A 19,722-nucleotide genomic window follows, 5' to 3' on the forward strand; every position below is an offset into this window, starting at 1 on the left:
AAATTTTTTTAATATTTTTAATTTTAAAAATAGTTTTTAAATATTAATTGAAGCTATTTCCGTAAATAATTTAAGCAATAAGTGAGCAATTAAAACTCCATAATATTTTATTATACTAACTTTTCAGCTGTGCATAATATGTTATAGTGAAATCCACTTTTATAAGTTGAACCAAACCATCTAACTCATTTAAAGGCAATTTTAACATGTTAAACCTTCAATATGGGATTAAAATTAAGGTTAGGCTTTGGGAAAAATGGATATATATATGTAGAATAATATTGTAATTAAATATATAGTATAAGGGTAAATTAGTAAAATTAATATTAAAATTTTTGGGGACGGGCCAGGCCGGGCCTAAAGATATGCCCATGTCCAACCCGTACCTGAGGTCGGGCCTTAAAATCAAGCCTAAGCCCAAGCCCAAGTCCGCCAACCTCGGGTAAAACCCATCCCTTTTGGGTCAGACCGAGCCAAGTACCGGAAACTATCGGACCCATTGCCATCTCTATTTAAAAGTAAAACCCAAGAAACTTTGGTAGATTAATTATAGCAGCAAATAAAAGCGCCTTTTTTTAATCACCCTTAGGTAACTGAACGATTGAATAGAGAGATATTATTCAAGAGATTTTGAATTCAATTCACCTCGATTACTAATAGGACGACCACTGAAAATTTACTTGACTATTAACTTCAAAGCCTTGGAGAGTAATTGAGGCTAATTAAGGTACACATAAACAGACTCAAACACCCCGATCACGAAAAAGAAAAAATAATAAATAAGAGCTCTTTTCTCCTGTATGTAAGATATTTATCATCCAATTGGATTAAAGAATAAAATTTATACTTTATTTATATTTTTTTAATACTTATTTAGTTTTATGTATAAAAGTATAGCCACGATGAACACTTTGAAATCAATAAATAAACTAAATATCTATTTTTCTTAAATCTAATAAGAGTGGGTTTGTGGGTGATTACACAAGTTTTAAGCTCATAAAAATCTGAGAGGAAGATTACATAATAATTATTTCTATTTCTATTAATAATAATACATCACATTAAGTGCTATTGCTATACAAACAGCAATAATCATCAAGAATGTTTTCTTTCCCACTTGCCTTCACGTCTACTATCTCTTTCTCTCCGCTCCATTACTTGCCTTGAAGACTTGATCCCTCTTGATCCATGCCTCTGACCTGACCCAAACCCACCAGACTGTCCATCAAATGCGGATATTGATTCTGGGTCCCCAATACTACCTGTGTCCCCCAAGTCCTTGCTTCCATCGAAATTTTCTTCATAACTGCTCCCACAGTCATCTGAACGATCTCTCGATTGTAGAATAGTCGGAGGCTGCCCTACAAATGATCTAGATCCAGAAAGAACAATGGTCGGCGTAGCTCCCATGGATGAATTACTGCCAGAAATTTCAGCACCTGATCTTCCATTTTCCCTTTCACGATACCTATCCCGAGACCGACTGCAAATGAATATATCAAAACACATCCTAAGCCAATACTATATGAAAATTGATGTGAACCACAATTTACTTTCACCGGCCTGATATGTCTAATATATTGCTTAAAGTAAAATACCATGACTGGACTGGATAAAAAACTTCAAAAAATGAAAAAGGACAACTGGGCAAACAATATAAAGAACCTTACCTACTATGAGAGGAAGAAAAGTCACGCCGTGAAGATCGTAGTCCAGATTCAGCCTGCTCTAGTTCCCGCTGAAGTTCTCTCTACATACCCAAAAAAAAAAAAAAAAAAAACATTTTATTTCTTAAACACGGTCCAATAAACCAAGAAAACAGGAGATTATTGGATCATTAGTTCAAGCTTATGATGATGGCCGTCTATAGCAAATATTAAATACCCGCCACTGTTAGCTCCATTTTGATGTCAAGAAGATGAGTAATGGTAAATATAAGTTCTAAATCATATGACCATGCTCTTGGAAGCCGAACAGAATGTCAAGCAATATTTAATGCCTATTCTTTACCGAAAAGAACGTGTGAACATAAAGACACCAAAAAAAGAAAGATATAATACCACAACCATAATCCGTCTAGCTCAATTAGTATCTTATGTTCTACTGTGCAGTATCCGTGAATCCTACAAATCAAACTACAGTGACATCTACAAAACAAGAATTACCTGTTAGTTCTAAACAAAAGAAATAAGGATATATGAATACGATTTCAATTTTGAGGGGGCCGATCCTTATAGGTGAAGCCAGCAAGGGCCGAGGGGAAGCAGTTGTGCACCCTTGATTTTCAAAATATTTTTCTATTGATGCCAAAATTTTATTCTCCTTTTGTGCTTACAATTTTTTATGCTCAAAATACAATGTGTTACAAATTCTTTTTCCTCTTTTCTTTGACAAAACGTATTTCTAAATTCTTATTAAATATAATATTTCTCAAGTGGATTGCCATCATAAACAATTATTGAATTTCAAACATAATGCGTTCCAAGAGTTGACATTTTCAAACTATTTCTCAAACTTATGGATTATAAAATACCCTTTTTTGTCTTATTTTACTGTTTTTTTTTTCAATCTTTTATAATTTTATAAACTAACTATAACTAAAATTTACAAGAAAGGAATTGTTGAATTGACAAAGGATAGAGACGAACAAAGAAAGTATAAGAATCAAGAAAAGAAAATTTCATTCGCCTTTTATGTCAATTGATAAATTACTTAAAATGGTGAAAGAAAAAAATAAGTAATAATTAAACAATGTCCCTTTCTAACAATCAGAATATTTTATATTTGTCCCTCTCTAATAATAAGAATATTTTATAAATTTAATGTGATGTAATCTAAATGAAATACTCAAAATGTTTGGGTATACAAATTGCAAACAAAATCTAGAAAGGCCAAAATGTAATTCAACTAAAAATATACTTATTTACATTAAAAACCCAAAATTTTTAAAAATTTTGGGGCGGCCCTGACCACCCCAGGCACTAAGGGAGGTGCGCCACTGTGCATATGGTAAAAGTACTTGTGAAAAGGGAAAAAGATAAGAACATAAGTTTGTTTAAAGTCATCTTTTTCAAGAGCAAATCTAAACAATATTACACGCGTGATAATCACATGAAATATCTTCAAAACTCGATACTCAGTTTCAACAACAAATAGGTATGTACTTTCAGAGCAACTAAAACATTTCACCAGAAGTCCATCACAATACATTGTCCACTGGATTCTAGAACTGTAACTAGCCATAACTAACAATATGCGGGGCAAAAATGTATGAGAAGTAAACCAAGCTCATGGAAGATCTAAAAGTATGAAAACGAAAGAGTTGAGAAAGGTCTTGCCTGTGTTTGCCTCTCCTTCTCCATATCAAGGTTGTGGCGCAGCTCCCTCGACTTTGCACGCTCAAGTTCTAGCAATCGTTGCCTCTCAATCTCTTTTTCTACCTCAGCAGTCCTCTCCCTAATTACATAACAGGGCAGTTGGCAACTGATATCTCTTAATGAGCTCTTACAATATTTAATATCCATTTCATAAAGAACAAAACTAATTGCACAGCACAAACCTATCAAGTTCTTGCAGAAGTTCAGCCTCCCGTAAAGCTGCCTCCTCTAGATATTTTTGACGGTCACGTCTCATTAGAAGTTTCTTTTGCCTATGACCTACTATGTCTTCCCGGAGTTTTGACTTCTCTCTGATAAAAACAGAAAACCATAAACAGATGATTAGAGTTAAGTTTATCCAATTGGTTAGTATAGAAAATGGATGGAAACAATACAGTAAGGAATTTAACTTCAATTCTTAAGATCAAAAACTCTTAAAATTTTATTATAGTCATTAAACAGAAGAGTAACAAAAAATAAAATAAAAAGAATGCAGCTATTTTGATGAAGTTCAAACAGTACCCTTTGTTTCTATAAACGAGGAGCAAAAAAGCCTAGTTAGTGAATGTGAGACGGTGACTTTGTTTTCTTGAACAAGTAATGATAAAGATAAAATAATCTCTGCATTAGTCAGATTTTCAGTTTAGTAAAATGCTTTTGACTGACCCAATCACTACACCATCAAGTACATTGTTTATTTTTTATATGAAACCATGAAAGATGTGCTAATAATAATGCACTGTCTAGTACACTTTATGATCCACATAAGATTACAAGAGCTCCAGTTAAAAAAAAAAATGAAGTTTCCAAATCAAATCCAATTCAATTATATATTGGATTATAAAAATTCTCCAATCTTGAACTAAATCCAATGCAATGTGATGGACCACCAATAGTCAAGTGGTATAACCGTAAGAGGCAAAGAAGGAAAAGTCATACAGGACAGCTGGAGCAGCAGCATAACCAGTAAGGTAGCAGCACAACAAGCGTGAATGAGTTTGTTTGACAGGTGGAACAACAACACAGCAAGCGTGACGAAAAAAAGGAATAAAAGGAGAACCAACAGAGGGGATAGTCATTGAGAATATTGCTGGGAATTGTGGGGAGGAGCTGACCCTCGAAGATCATCCTGAGTTCTTTTCTTTTACTGTTTTAGCCATATTTTTCCTTTTCGTTTATTTCATTGTAAGAAGCTACTGAATATCAATCCAAGTGTCCCTTTTAAGCGACACAATCACTGCCTTTATTTTGTTCTTGGTAGATTTTAGTCTAAAATGAGTGATTGAATGCATGAGTAATTGATTTATTCGGGTTGGCTCCATCAAATTGGTATCAGAGCCAAGCTTGATTTAGGGCATGGTTAGCACAAGGATGGATAATAGAATAGATAACGTTGAGAAGGATGTAGCTAAAGTAACTGAAATGGTGAACACAATGAGGGAGATTTTAATCGATATGCAAAACTGGATGCGTAAAAAAGATGAAGGGGAGGAACGAAGGAGAAATTTCAGAAACTCGAGTCGTGGCAGGGTTGAGCACAATGAACATGAGAATGAAGGAAATCAAGGAAGAGCTACGGGAGGGGGAAACTTGAAGGCAGGACACCGGAGAATCTGCAGGGTAGCCCATCTGGAGAAGCTTGGAACCAAGGTGGTGAAGGTTGGCACCATCGTGAATGGAAGGGTAGAAAATTGGAGTTATCTATCTTTTCCGGTGAAGACCCGTATGGATGGATATTTAAGGTGGAACGTTACTTCACTTTCAACTTGATAGCTGAAGAACATAGGGTAGCAGCAACTGCACTATGCATGGAGGGAGAAGCTCTCCATTGGCATCAATGGATGGAAACCAGGTTGATGATAAGTAATTGGCAGGAGTTTAAAATAGCTCTCTCCCGAAGGTTTAACGGGACCCAAGAAGTGAGTCCCTTGGAGCTGCTGATGGCCACCAAGCAAACAGGCACGATTCTGGATTATCGCTGAAAATTTGAAGAAGTCGCAGCTTTAATGACAGATGAGAAGGAAGAGGTGCTCACTGCTGCATTTCTGAATGGGCTTAGACCTGAAGTAAATGCTGAAATCAAAGCTCCAGCAGCCCAATCTCATCCAACAGCCCAATTCATTAGTTAGTGTGGCCCAATTGGCCCAACGTGTGGAGGAAAGGAATAGAACTGTGGAGGAAGTCAAGTTTGGGTCTACGCGTTTAACTAAATGGAATTTATCTCCTTTTGGTGCAAGATCTTACACCCAGTCAACTCGACTCGATGGAAGCAACAAAACCCAACATACTCCTGACCCAAGTCAACACTCGTCAACCCACTTAGCCCCACAACCACCTGTTCGACACAACCCAAATGAAACCCACTCCAGCCTCAACTCGCCATCGTCAGTCAACTTTCGTCCAGATTCAGTCCGACGCGAGTTCCCCTTCAGGCGAATGACGGAGGCTGAGATCCAACGCAAACGAGAGAGGGATTTGTGCTATCGTTGTGACGCGAAGTATTCTCCGGGTCATAAATGTGGGGATAAGCAGGTACAAGTTCTATTGTTGGAAGATGAAGATCCTGAGGAGATGAATGAGCTATCTGTGGAGGAACCCAATGGGGAAGAAGATGCATCAGGAACAATGGAGCTTTCCATCAGTTCCGTGGAAGGTATCAGTGGGCCAAAAACCTTGAAGCTCAAAGGGGAGATTGCGGGAAGAATGTGGTGGTTTTAATTGACAGAGGGGCGTCTCACAATTTCATCAGCCGACAGGTAGTAGATAAGCTCAAACTCCCTATAACCTCGACTAAAACGTTTGGAGTCAGAGTTGGTGATGGGTACAGGGTGAGCTATCAAGGGGAATGTCGTGCAGTGAAGTTACAATTGCAAGATATTTCAGTAGTCCAACACTTCTACCCCTTCGATATGACCAGCGCTAATGTGATTTTGGGGGTTGCATGGTTAGAGACAATGGGAGAAATTACCACGAACTGGAAAAAATCAGTGATGAAATTCAACCAGTCCGGTAGAATTGTTGTGTTGATTGGGGACCCCTCTCTAAGCAGAACCAAGTTGTCACTGAAAAAGATTTTAAAAATGATCCAGTATGAAGGGCCAGGCTACTTGTTGGAAAATAATAATTTGCAAATGCAAGAGCATGAAGAAGTAACGGATGAGGGTAATTAGAGTACACTATTGAGGGAATACCAGGTCTTATTTGAACCGCTACCCGGACTGCCACCGGCAAGAAATTGTGATCACGCTATCAGGCTCGAACAGGAAGCTCCAGTCCCCAATGTCAGACCCTATCGATACCCATATTACCAGAAGAATAAGATAGAGAGGATTGTACAGGAAATGTTGGTTTCCGGAATTATCAAGCCGAGTATCAATCCCTTTTCTAGCCCGGTACTTTTGGTTAAAAAGAAAGACGGAGGATGGCGTTTCTGCGTCGATTACCGAGCACTCAACAAAGTCACCATACCCGATAAGTTTCCGATACCAACAGTGGACGAGTTATTTGATGAGTTAGACGGGGCCACGATATTCTCAAAACTCGACCTTAAGTCGGGATATCACCAAATTCGTGTCTGGGAGGAAGATACTCATAAGACAGCCTTCCGCACACATGAAGGGCACTACGAGTTTCTAGTAATGCCATTCGGATTATCGAATGCCCCGTCCACCTTCCAAGCTCTCATGAACAGCATTTTCAAACCATACTTACGTAAGTTCATCTTAGTTTTTTTTTATGACATATTGGTTTACAGTACTAACTCAGAGGCACACTCGCACCATTTGAGGCTCACATTTCAGGTACTACTCAACCACCAGTTGGTGGTTAACAAGAAAAAATGCACTTTCGGGCAATATAAGTTGGAATACTTAAGCCACATCATTTCAGGCCAAGGAATTGCCGTTGACCCTTCCAAGGTGGATTGCATATTAAAATGGCCTGTTCCGAAGGATGTGAAGGCCCTCCGTGGGTTTCTAGGTTTGACAGGATATTATTGGAAATTTGTCAATGGTTATGGGGCAATTGCCCTACCCTTAACAAATCTACTCCGGAAGGATTCTTTTGTGTGGTCTGAGGTAGCACAAAAGGCATTTGAAGAATTGCAACAGGTAATGACTATTGTTCCAGTCCTCGCCATGCCGGACTTTTCAAAAACATTCATCATTGAGACAGATGCTTCAGGATACGGTATTGGGGCTATCCTAATGCAGGAAGGCAGACCATTGGCCTTCTTAAGTCAAGGTCTTTCCACTCGCTCGCAGTTTCGTTCGGTTTACGAGAGAGAACTGATGGCTGTGGTCCTTGTCGTTCAGAAATGGCGCCACTACTTGTTGGGTCGCCGTTTCATTATTAGAACCGATCACAAAACCTCCACTACCTGAATGAGCAGCGGTTACAAGGCGAAGAACAACACAAATGGATAATCAGGTTGCTCGGATTGAACTATGAAATACAGTATAAACCCTGGTTAGAGAATAAAGCCGCAGATGCCTTATCCCGGCGTGATGGCACGGTTGAGTGTACAGCCATTTCCATCTGTTATTTCGCAAAAAAAGAAGAGTGGGTAGAGGCCATTCAACGTGACAGCAAGCTGCAGAAAATTTATCAAGATCTGATCGTCGATTCGTCCAACCATTCGCAATTCAGGTTAGTGGGTTCCTTACTTTACTATGATGATTGTTTGGTGCTGCCCAAATCCTGTCCCCAAGTGCAGCAACTTCTGCGGGAATTTCACTCTTCCCCCGCAGGTGGTCATTCTGGTTATTTCAATACTTACAAGCGGCTGGCGCAAGTGGTTTATTGGGAGGGAATGAGACAGGATATCCAGGCGTTTGTTAAGGCCTGCTCAGTTTGCCAACAGAATAAATATGATGCACTGCAACCTGCGGGCCTCCTACAACCTCTACCCATTCCCTCTCAGGTTTGGGAAGACGTGTCCATGGATTTTATTGAGAGGCTTCCTAAAGCTCACAGGCTGGACACCATCCTGGTTGTGGTGGATCGCCTGACGAAGTATAGCCATTTTCTTCCCTTGTGCCACCCTTTTACAGCTCAAGAAGTGGCCAACCTGTTCCTTACAGAAATTGTCCGTTTGCATGGCTTTCCCCGCACTATTGTCTCCGACCGTGACCAAATTTTCATGAGTTTATTCTGGGGGGAATTGTTTAAACAGTCAGGAACTCAACTCCACATGAGCACCGCCTACCATCCTCAAACGGATGGTCAAACGGAGGTTGTCAACCGTTGTGTCGAAACTTACCTCCGTTGTTTTGCAGGGCATCAGCCGCATCAGTGGCCCAAATGGGTAGCCTGGGCAGAATACTGGTTTAACACCACTTACAACCGCTCTTCGGGAATGACTCCGTTCAAAGCTCTCTATGGTCGCGACCCTCCCATTCTTTTGAAATATAGTGAGAAATCTTCTGTGGTGGATGTCGTAGATCAGCAACTCGCAGCCCGCAATACCGTCTTAGAGGAGTTAAAACTGAACCTCACTAGAGCCCAAGAACACATGAAACAATATGCTAATGGCAAACGTCGGGAAGTTCACTTTGCCATAGGGGATTCCGTCTACCTGAAACTTCAGCCTTACCGACTTCGATCCCTCGCACGGCGAGTCAACGAGAAGCTCAACCCTCGTTACTACGGATCCTTCTCCATTATGGCCAAAGTGGGTCAGGGAATATGCTAATGGCAAACGTCGGGAAGAGCACTGAATAAACTTGGGCTAACATCACAAACAAAATATAGATTGGCAAAAGTGAATAAGAACTATTTACATACATTTCTCTTATAACAATGAGTTTCATGCATTATGGAAACATAGCATGAAGCGCAAAATAGAAAATACATACAGAGAAAGGATTCTATTCTTGATTTGCTGAAGACGGTTATCATCCTTCACAAACGCTGGATAACACAAAGTTGCATATTAGATAGAATCAAATAAGAAAAAATGTGAAGAATACAAACTCTGAATCTTTTGAGCAATTGAAGAATTGACTATAACTATGCTAGTTATAGAAATTATTACCAGCTACAGTAGGAACCTGATGCCCTTCTGTGGAATGTTTTGGTGATTCATGTGTCGAACATTCCTTTTGTATAATGTCCAATTCCATTTCTGCTTCCTCCAGTTCCTACAAAATCAAGATAAAATAAGTCTTATTTAGGAAGTGACAAAGTATCAAAAGCATTAGCAGTGGTTTTCCATTCTTACCATAGCCTCTTGATCAATTTTGTTTGAAAACAAACCAATGTAAGACTTGACAGAAGTTAGATTGGCAAGAACCTGATACAAATCATTGAATCAATATTTAGGGACCAGAAAATTTCTGAAAAAAAGCAATAAAAGAAACTCATTTGCACAAGATAGAGAGAAAAATCCATCTGAAAGAAAAGAAAAAGGTCCATATCAAAACAAAACAAAATTCTAAGCGCATGGCCAGTAGAAGCATAGCATTAAAGACTATGAACAAAAAACCCGAACATAAATTTTACTCCAATGCCTTTCCTTTCTTTTTGTTTTTTAATTCTTCATTCCATATATTTTCAAGAAAACAGACTCTTGCTTTCCTTCTCTTCTTGCATCAGAACTATTAGAATACAGGATTGAATGGAAGGAAAGACAGCCTTCATCTAGATGTCCACAGTTCCCATAAACCTTTTTGCAAGGTTGCTGTTAATTGATTGAGGAACATAAAAACAGTTCTACATACTCTGGTATCAAAACCAAATTCCCGATCTCTTTATTTATAAACAATGTATAGTATATAATAATTATTTGTTGACTGTTGTAAATAGGTTTTAGCTCGATTTAAAATTCGCAAAAAAATGATTTTTGGAGAAGAATTAGTGTCTCAAGGCTGTTGTGATGTTTTAATCTGTACACTTGTCTAAGAAAGCCACAATAAAAATGCAGCAATGCAAAGATTAGTAGACTAAATGACTAAAGCGAAACAGAAAGATAAAAAAATAAAGGGTCCGTTTGTTTTATTATTTTGGATAGGATTTTGAGAATAATATTGGATAGTTGAATAGGGGAGTAGTAAGAGGTAAAATTTAAAAATTTACAAAAAAAAACCCCTAGGTTTGCTAATTTAACTAAACACCCCAATATATAAAAATTTTGTAAAATGACAAAAGCACCTGCACCCACCCACAGTGCCAGATTCCGGCCACCACCGCCAGAATCTGGCCAAAAAATAGCGTTACGACGCAGACCGGTCAGATCTGGCGGGTAGGGCGTCAATATGGCTTTTTCCGACCATATCCATCCAGATCTATGGCCAGATTTGGCCATCAACGGCTAGAGCCAAAGATATGGCCGTTGTTGTCAGTCAACGATGACCATTTCTTTGGCCATCGCTGGCGGCCAGATCGATGAATGACCGACCAGTTCCGGTCATTTGTAGACCGTTGTGACAGATTCCAGCTACCACCGACGGTGGTTGCCGAAATCTAGCAAGTATGGGTGGGTGGGGGTGTTTTTGTTAATTTTTAAACTTTTTTTGGGGTATTTAATGAAATTAATAAACTTAAGGGGTCTAAAAGTAATTAAAAAATTATACTAATATTTCTCAAATAACAAAACAAACAATATTTTGGGAATAAGATTGAGAATATAGGTAGAAATAATGTGCCAAACGGAGCCAAAGACATCAAGGTGATATCGACTATAACACCCTTCAAACCAAGCTCTAGATAAATGGTGTTAGGAAAGCAATCTGAGAAGTCAGGCCCAACAATTCAGGGAAAAAGTTTTCAAACAGAAAATGCAAACACAAAGAATAATGATACAGATGACAGACAGTAGACTAAAACAAATCTACGACAATACAACATTATTGATGAGAGAATATGTTGAGGTACAAGTACATGCTGAACCACAAAAAATACTGGTTTTAGTCCCATTTGATCAATCAAAATTCAAACTTCTACAAGACTGGTTTTAGTCCCATTTGATCAATCAAAATTCAAACTTCTACAAGACTATCTCTAGAACATCATCCTAACTGTTACTTAAACTATAGACTCCTTTAAGTAGGAATAAGAAATCAAGCACCGACCAAAGACATAACTGTCACATCCCACAGGATGTTCCCCTACCAAACGAGTTTTTCGGTGTTAAATTTCCTCATTCATTATCTCGTGTCCTTGTTCTCTTGTGTGAACCTCTTGTTCAGGTTGGGGTTTTAAGGCTTACATAGGTGCTTTGACGGGATAAAATTAGCATCTAAGGCCACATGGTTCATTGGGGAAATTGTCAGTCTGTGACATAAGGTAAACCTGGAAAAAGGGGGTAGGTGGGCCGGGTACGGGGCAGGCCCATCCGGTATGAGTCCCAAATGGGTTGGTTCTAAACGGGTCCAGTGTATTGGACCCGGACCCTACCCTATGTGGGTATGGGTGGACCCACGGGTACCTATACTATTTACTCCAGTTTTGACAGTTACACCCCCCACAATTCCTGCAGTTTTCATTTTTTACAATTACCCCAACAATCAACTACTTCAAATTCACTTCAATTCACCACAAAAGTTCACAACCAACTCAATTTCTCATCAATTTAAAACCAGCAAACATATAGTCTATAGAAAACAAATAAATAAACACAATAACACATACAAAATTACACAATATCTAATAGAGAAGGGACATATCCGCTGGCTAATTATAATTATTAATTTTTTGTTGTTCTTTCTCACCTTCGTGAACTTGATTTCTATGTTTCTTAAATATTATAGAAGGCTACAAAATTCAATAAAATTCACATTTCTACCAGACAACAAAATCACCAACAGAAAATTGACAAATACCAGACAAAGAGCAGCAACATCAACATTAAAAGACCAATGACCAACAACATTCAGAACACAGCATGACTACTTGCATGACAAAAAAAATAATAAAAAAATTTCCACAGGCTTAAAATGATTTGAAAAGCAATTATTCCCAAAGACCAAATCCAAAAGAACATTCAAAGCCAACATAGAAATTGATAGGAAACTAGACATTCCAGGAGGTTCAGAGGAGGGCAGCAAGGGAATTACACAGCCTAGCAGCAAGGTGTACGTGAGGAAGAATAAAAGTGGATTTGAAGGCCACATGGGAGCTGCTTAAAAAGGAATATTTAGACGTGGCACCAGATTAGCAAAGGAGTTTGTTAGGCCTACAGACTAGTAGAATAAGTTTGTTAAGATAATTGAGTATAAGAAAGTTACGAAAGATGTACAGGGTGTGGGATTATTCACAAAGTTGTATTGGGAGGGTCCTGGCTCCTCGAAGTGCTAGAGTTATCTTTCTTTTCATTTTCTGCATTCTGTTCTTTTTCATTTTCCATTAAAGTTCTTAGTACTGGAACATTCAGTTCTGCAGATTATTAATACAAATATCAGAGCATTATTCAGTGTTTACTCTTGTTCTTTGTGTGAGTTGAGTGGGTTGAGGGTGAATCAATCAGGTTCCTATCATTGGTATCAGAGCCAAGGAATCCTTATGGTCAATACGAGGATGGAGGCCAGGATTGAGGGATTGGAAAAAGATGTAGGAATTGTTAAGGAGGACCTCGGCAGTATCAAGGGGTATCTCATGGAATTCAAAGAATGGATACGATCGAGGGATGAGAAAGAGAAGAGTGGTGATCAAGGGAAGGATAAAGGACAAACATCAGGAAACCAGATGACTAATAAAGAAGGAAGCCCAGAACAATCGGAAAACACCGAAGGAGTAGAGCGACTCAGAAGTAGTGCGATTGATGGAGATGATCGGAAAACAAGGAAGATGGATTTACCTGTGTTCAATGGTGAAGACCCGGATGGATGGACTTTCCGAGCCGAACGGTATTTCAACATCCACAAGATTTCTGAGGCTGAGAAGATGGATTCAGCGGCGATGTGCATGGAGGGAAGGGCCCTCAATTGGTTCCAGTGGACTGATTCAAGAGCTCCGTTTCCAAATTGGGGAACGTTTAAAAATGCATTAATCGAACGATTTCAGCCATCCTATAAGGGCTCTGCTTTTGAGTCCTTGGTGGCGTTGAAACAAACCGGAACTGTAACAGAATACCGTGAGCAGTTTGAGTTGTTTGCTGCACCGATGAATGAGGTAGGAGAAGAATTATTGATGGGCACATTCACTAATGGACTAAAAGAGGAGATTAAGGCAAATCTGAGAATTGCTAGGCCTACCTCACGTTTTGAATTAATGAACCAGGCCCACAGGATAGAGGAAAGAAATTGGATCCTAGACAAGTCTAAATTTAAACCAAACCAAGCCCAATGGAATTTTAAAGCTGAAGCAAATCAGTGGAATTTTAAAACTGAACCAAACAAAGTTGACCAACAATACACACAGGTTACACCCAGCCCAGAACCACTTAGAATCAGCTAGGGCTCTAACTACGCAAAAAGTGCAGATCGCACCAGTGGAGTACAACTGCGATCTAAAAAGGGAGAGAGACCACCAGAATATTCACCAACAAACCTTCGAGAGGGTAATTTTCGACGGCTGACAGACGCTGAAATGCAGTATAAAAGAGAGAGGGGGTTGTGTTTCAAGTGCGATGAGAAGTTTGGCCCCAATCATCATTGTCGGAATAAAACACTGCAGATTTTGTATGTCACAGCTGATGAAGAGTCTGAGGAGGAAGAAACCATTCTGAAACCCGAGGATGAGACCCATACTGAAGGTACTCCTATTGCCCTATCTATGAGTTCCATTGTGGGTATACCTTCAACAAACACGCTGAAGCTTCGTGGGCAGATTAAAGGGGAGAGAGTCATAGTGTTGGTTGACAGCGGGGCCTCCCATAACTTCATCTCTAAAGACCTGGTCAATAAATTGCAACTGGGTAGGGATGATACTAAGACTTTTGGTGTCATGATGGGGAATGGGTATACAGTAAGAAGTATTGGGGTTTGTAGAGAAGTGGAACTAGAAATTCAGGGCATCACAGTTTGTCAAGATTTTTTTCCGTTTGAGTTGGGAGGAGCGGATGTCGTTTTGGGAATATCCTGGCTGAGTTCTTTGGGTGATGTGTGTTCTAATTGGAAGAGCTTAACAATGAAGTTTGAAGTTCATGGAAAATCAGTGACCCTACAGGGAGATCCTTCCTTAATGAAAAGAGTGGTTTCGTTAAAAGCAATGCTCAAGTCACTACACCAACAGGGGGAGGGATATGTTTTTGAATTCTGTTCTATTACTCATCCAGATAGTGTTTCAGCCCCAAGTTTGCATCCGAAAGTGGAGGTTGTTTTGACCGAATTTTCTAGTCTCTTTGATCAACCAGGAACTCTTCCCCCCCATCGTAAAAGAGATCATGCCATCACTCTCCGAGAAGGGGCTCAACCCCCCAACATTAGGCCTTACCGATACCCATTTTTTCAAAAAAATGAGATTGAGAAATTGGTGGGTGAGATGCTAGCAGTGGGTATTATCCAACCTAGCATAAGTCCCTTTTCGAGCCCTTTTTTACTAGTCAAAAAGGATGGAAGTTGGCGATTTTGCGTCGACTATCGGGCTTTGAATGATCTCACCATTCCCGATAAATTTCCGATACCCACCATCGACTGAGTTATTGGATGAGTTTGGGGCCGCATCCATATTTTCAAAACTTGACCTTAAATCGGGCTACCACCAGATTCAGGTTCGAGATGAGGATATCCCAAAGACTGCTTTCCGAACCCATGAAGGCCATTATGAGTTTTTAGTTATGCCATTCAGCCTGACTAACGCTCCTTCCACATTCCAAGCATTGATGAATGACATCTTCAAGCCATTCCTCCGCAAGTTCATTCTTGTTTTTTTTTATGACAGTCTCATATATAGCGCTGATTTGTTTACTCACATTCTCAATTTGAGACAAGCTTTCCAGACATTGCAGGAGCACCAGCTGGTCCTTAATAAAAATAAATGTGTATTTGCTCAGGAGAAATTGGAGTATTTGGGCCATTTAATCTCAGCGAACGGGGTGGAGGCACATTCGACAAAGATTGAATGCATGTTATCTTGGCCAACCCCTCCCACCTTAAAGAGCTTACGGGGATTCTTGGGGCTCACAGGGTACTACAGAAGATTTGTTCGGAATTATGGACAAATAGCCCACCCACTAACCCAATTGCTTAAGAAAGATTCCTTTCGTTGGGGTGAGGAAGCACAAAAGGCCTTTGATACTCTCAAGCATGCTATCGTGACTGTTCCGGTGTTGATCATTCCTGATTTTTCACTGCCCTTTGAGGTTCACACTGACGCGTCAGGATCAGGAATAGGCGCTGTACTAGTACAAAGAGGCCGCCCAATAGCTTTTCTTAGCAAGGCTTTCTCCTACTCATCCCAACAAAAGTCAGTTTATAAGCGTGAGCTCATGGCGATTGTTTTCGCCGTCCGCAAATGGAGCCATTACTTGCTTGGTCAGAAGTTCATTATCAAGACGGACCAACGCAGCCTCAAGTTCCTGATGGACCAACGACCTCTAACTCCTAAGCAGCACAAATGGATCTCCAAATTGTTAGGGTTCTCCTTCAAGATCCAGTACCAACCTGGCAGCTCCAATAAAGTTGCCGATGCCTTGTCCCGCCGGGAATCAGTTGTGTCCATGCATGCTTTATCAATAGCATACTTCGGTGAGTATGAAGATTTGGCTGCTGAGGCTTTCCAAGATCCAAAACTCAAGGTAGTTGTGCAAGATTTGCTACTTCATGCATCATCTCGACCAAATTACACTCTTCGTAATGGCTGCCTCCTCTACAAGGGCAGGTTAGTACTTCCTAAGACATCTAAGTTTATTCCCCGGTTGCTCCATGAATTACATGACACTCCAAGTGGCGGGCACTCTGGTTTTTATCGAACTTACAAAAGAATTACTAGCATACTGTTCTGGGAAGGCATTAAACGTGATGTTCAAAAGTTTGTCCTGGCTTGTGGCGTCTGTCAACAGAACAAGCATCAGGCCTTAAAACCTGCCGGCCTTTTGCAGCCACTTCCCATTCCCAATTTAGCCTTTGATGATGTTTCTATGGATTTTATCGGGGGACTCCCTAAGGCTTGTGGGTATGACACTATACTAGTCGTTGTTGACAAGTTGACTAAATATAGTCACTTTCTTTTGTTATGCCACCCTTATGATGCTAAGCAGGTTGCGACCCTTTTCATCAACGAGATAGTACATCTTCGTGGGTTTCCCAAATCCATCGTTTTGGATAGAGATCGGGTATTTATGAGTCATTTTTGGACTAAATTATTTCGGTTGGCAGGGACTAACCTTAAGTTTAGTTCGGCATATCACCCCCAAACAGATGGACAAACAGAGGTGGTTAACCGTTGTGTGGAAACTTATCTTCGTTGTTTCACCTCCCCCAAACCTAAGCTCTGGCCTAAATGGCTCTCTTGGGCTGAGTTCTGGTTTAACACCTCTTACCACAGCGCTACCAAAATGACTCCGTTCAAGGCTCTTTATGGACGGGACCCCCCACTTCTCCTGAAATTCACTGAAATTAAATCTGCTGTGGAGGATATTAACCAGCAAATGGTCGAACGCAATGCTCTTTTGGAGGATCTTAAAGACAACCTACATGCAGCGCAAACCCGCATGAAAACTACAGCCAATGCCCACCGTAGGGACTTAGTTTTCCACCCTGGTGATCTTATCTACCTCAAACTACAACCATATAAATTCAAGTCTTTATCCAAGAAAATTCAATGAGAAGCTGAGCCCCCGTTTCTATGGTCCCTTTGCAGTTGTGGAACGGATAGGGAAAGTTGCTTATAAATTAGATCTCCCTCCTACTGCCAAAATCCATCCAGTTTTCCATGTGTCTCAACCCAAGCAGAGTTTGCACTCAGCAGTCCCTATCCAACCTCTCTCGGCCTTCTTGACCGAGGACTTAGAGTTAATGGTCCATCCTGCTTCAGTTCTGGATATTCGGACTCTTTTGGATGGCTCTAGGGAGGTCCTAATTTAGTGGCAGGATCTTCCTTCTTTTGAAGCTACGTGGGAGCCATATGATGTCATTGCTAATCAGTTTCCTAGCTTTCACCTTGAGGACAAGGTGGCTCTCTTTGTTGGGGGGGGGGGGGGGGGGGTGTGTGGTGGGGGTATTGATAGGAAACTAGACATTCCAGGAGGTTCAGAGGAGGGCAGCAAGGGAATTACACAGCCTAGCAACAAGGTGTACGTGAGGAAGAATAAAAGTGGATTTGAAGGCCACATGGGAGCTGCTTAAAAAGGAATATTTAGACGTGGCACCAGATTAGCAAAGGAGTTTGTTAGGCCTACAGACTAGTAGAATAAGTTTGTTAAGATAATTGGGTATAAGAAGGTTACGAAAGATGTACAGGGTATGGGATTATTCACAAAGTTGTATTGGGAGGGTCCTAGCTCCTCGAAGTGCTAGAGTTATCTTTCTTTTCATTTTCTGCATTCTGTTCTTCTTCATTTTCCATTAAAGTTCTCAGCACTGGAACATTCAGTTCTGCAGATTATTAATACAAATATCAGAGCATTATTCAGTGTTTACTCTTGTTCTTTGTGTGAGTTGAGTGGGTTGAGGGTGAATCAATCAGGTTCCTATCAGAAATTAACTTGAATGTGAATAACCAATTGCCACAATTATTGCAATGCCAAACCAAACAAAAAAAAAAAAAAAAATGCAGACACTCTAAGCTCGGAAGCATATTTCTCAACAAGGAACACACAATACACCCTTCAAAATCTGAAAACGAGGTCAATTCCCACAAGCATCAGAAGTATTCTCGCATTCAAACAGGCAATTGAGCATATAAAAATCTTCTACAATATGAACAATGCAAAGATTGTATAAAATAAATTTCATCTCCTAGATGGCGTAGGTCACAGAATTTCAATCAAAAAACAAATAAGATCTAATCAAACAATGAATTAAAGATAAAAAAACAGATCAGATCTAAAACAAGAACCCTAGATCCAAGAACTAATAAAAATGAAAAAAAAAAAAAAAAATTAGAGATATGAGAAGAAAGAAGAGATCATTGCCATTCTTGTCGAAGAGGATGAAGGCTTCCTTGAATTCGGATATTTGATCATCGGTGAGCTGATCGGCCATTTTTTTCTAAAGAAAGAAAGAGGGATTTGGGTTTCGGTTTTGTTCAAGTTTGAGTTTGTCATAATTAGTTTTTTTTGTGGAAAATAAATAAGATATTGGGGCATTATATATTAGGTTTGAAGGGGAAGAGGTGATATGGGGGAAGACACCGAAGAATCAAGACCGAGAATTGGAGCTACTGAAGAGTGAAGACTGAAGGAGACAAGATCAAATCGGTGAATAGGAGATGAAGCTTTCCGATCTTTTAGAAGGGCTAGATTGGTTGTGCGGCTGATGGCAGAATTGAGGAACAGCAAACGGTTGCAGGGGTTTCTTTGCTCGGCAATAACAAATTATGTGTTTAGGGATTTTTGTGTGAAAGTGAAATGTCAATGATAGTCTAGATTAGAGAATAGGAAACTTTTAATTAATTTTTTTTTTTTTTTTAATTATACGGGTAACTGCAGGTATACCTAGCTCACCCGCCAAAAAACAGGCTGGGCCAGGTACGGGTCTGTAAGGGTGGACCCCTACCCTATATTTTTTGGACGGGGTCCACCTGCGGGTACAGACCCGTTTTGCCAGGTCTAACATAAGACAAGACTCAAGGTGGTATCAGGTTAAATCTCCATAAATTCCCCTAAGCTTAGATCTAAAGCTGAGCGTGATCATGATTACCAAACATACTACTGGGAAACAACTTATGACACTCAATTTAAGGAAATCAAGTGCATTAAGTTCTCGTGGTCATGGCCACTTTGAGCAGAAAGATCTTGATGCAGATACTATTACAATTAAAAAAAAAAAAAGCATAGTTGAATTCCTGAAGATGACAACAGTAATATCTCTTACCTGAAGAATGGATTCACGAGTAGACCCAAAATCTGGGTCAACTTGTTTTGAAGAATTTGAAGCGAACACTTCTTTCAAGACCTATACACAAAAGTGTGGCTCAGCACTGAAACACTGATAAAGTAATAAAAGATTAATTTTCTCTATCAGACAGATATTTCAATCCAAGAAAAAAGCTTTACAATAGGTTGTTCAAATTTTATAAGAATTTTATACACATCATGTGTAGCCAAAAAATTTGTCTAAAACACCATCTACTACCACATACCTCTTTGGCTCCATCTCCTTCAATTCTCAATCTACACAATACTTGGCAAGCCTTTTTCTCCAGATCCCCAAGACTGCCTTCTACACATGTGAAAATAAACAATTAAGTAGAAAGAGAAAAAAAGGGGGTAAAAAAGAAAGTAAAGGAAAGGAAAAGCAACTAATCA

The 19,722-nt window shown here is 39.7% G+C and overlaps 1 protein-coding gene across 5 annotated transcripts in view; it reads right to left on the bottom strand.

Moving 5' to 3' along the window:
* Window positions 1–917: 917 nt before the first annotated feature.
* The window catches only part of LOC116125781, a 34,146-nt gene continuing 15,341 nt past the window's right edge, over window positions 918–19,722 (bottom strand). For 2 of the 5 annotated variants that reach the window (XM_031411496.1, XM_031411498.1), the window contains 9 exons: window positions 19,557–19,636; window positions 19,289–19,369; window positions 9,598–9,669; window positions 9,412–9,517; window positions 9,233–9,287; window positions 3,560–3,688; window positions 3,339–3,456; window positions 1,671–1,750; window positions 918–1,483 (listed from right to left, as the gene is read on the bottom strand). In XM_031411496.1, the coding sequence (XP_031267356.1) occupies window positions 1,096–1,483; window positions 1,671–1,750; window positions 3,339–3,456; window positions 3,560–3,688; window positions 9,233–9,287; window positions 9,412–9,517; window positions 9,598–9,669; window positions 19,289–19,369; window positions 19,557–19,636 (1,109 nt within the window). In that variant the 3' untranslated portion in view covers window positions 918–1,095. Of the gene's footprint in view, window positions 1,484–1,670; window positions 1,751–3,338; window positions 3,457–3,559; window positions 3,689–9,232; window positions 9,288–9,411; window positions 9,518–9,597; window positions 9,670–17,501; window positions 17,849–19,288; window positions 19,370–19,556; window positions 19,637–19,722 lie in introns of those variants that run through there. The other 3 variants (XM_031411497.1, XR_004127388.1, XM_031411499.1) reach the window with 3 other exon arrangements.

This window comes from Pistacia vera, unplaced genomic scaffold (genome assembly GCF_008641045.1).
Source record: "Pistacia vera cultivar Batoury unplaced genomic scaffold, PisVer_v2 Contig171, whole genome shotgun sequence".
Taxonomy (NCBI): Eukaryota; Viridiplantae; Streptophyta; class Magnoliopsida; order Sapindales; family Anacardiaceae; genus Pistacia; species Pistacia vera.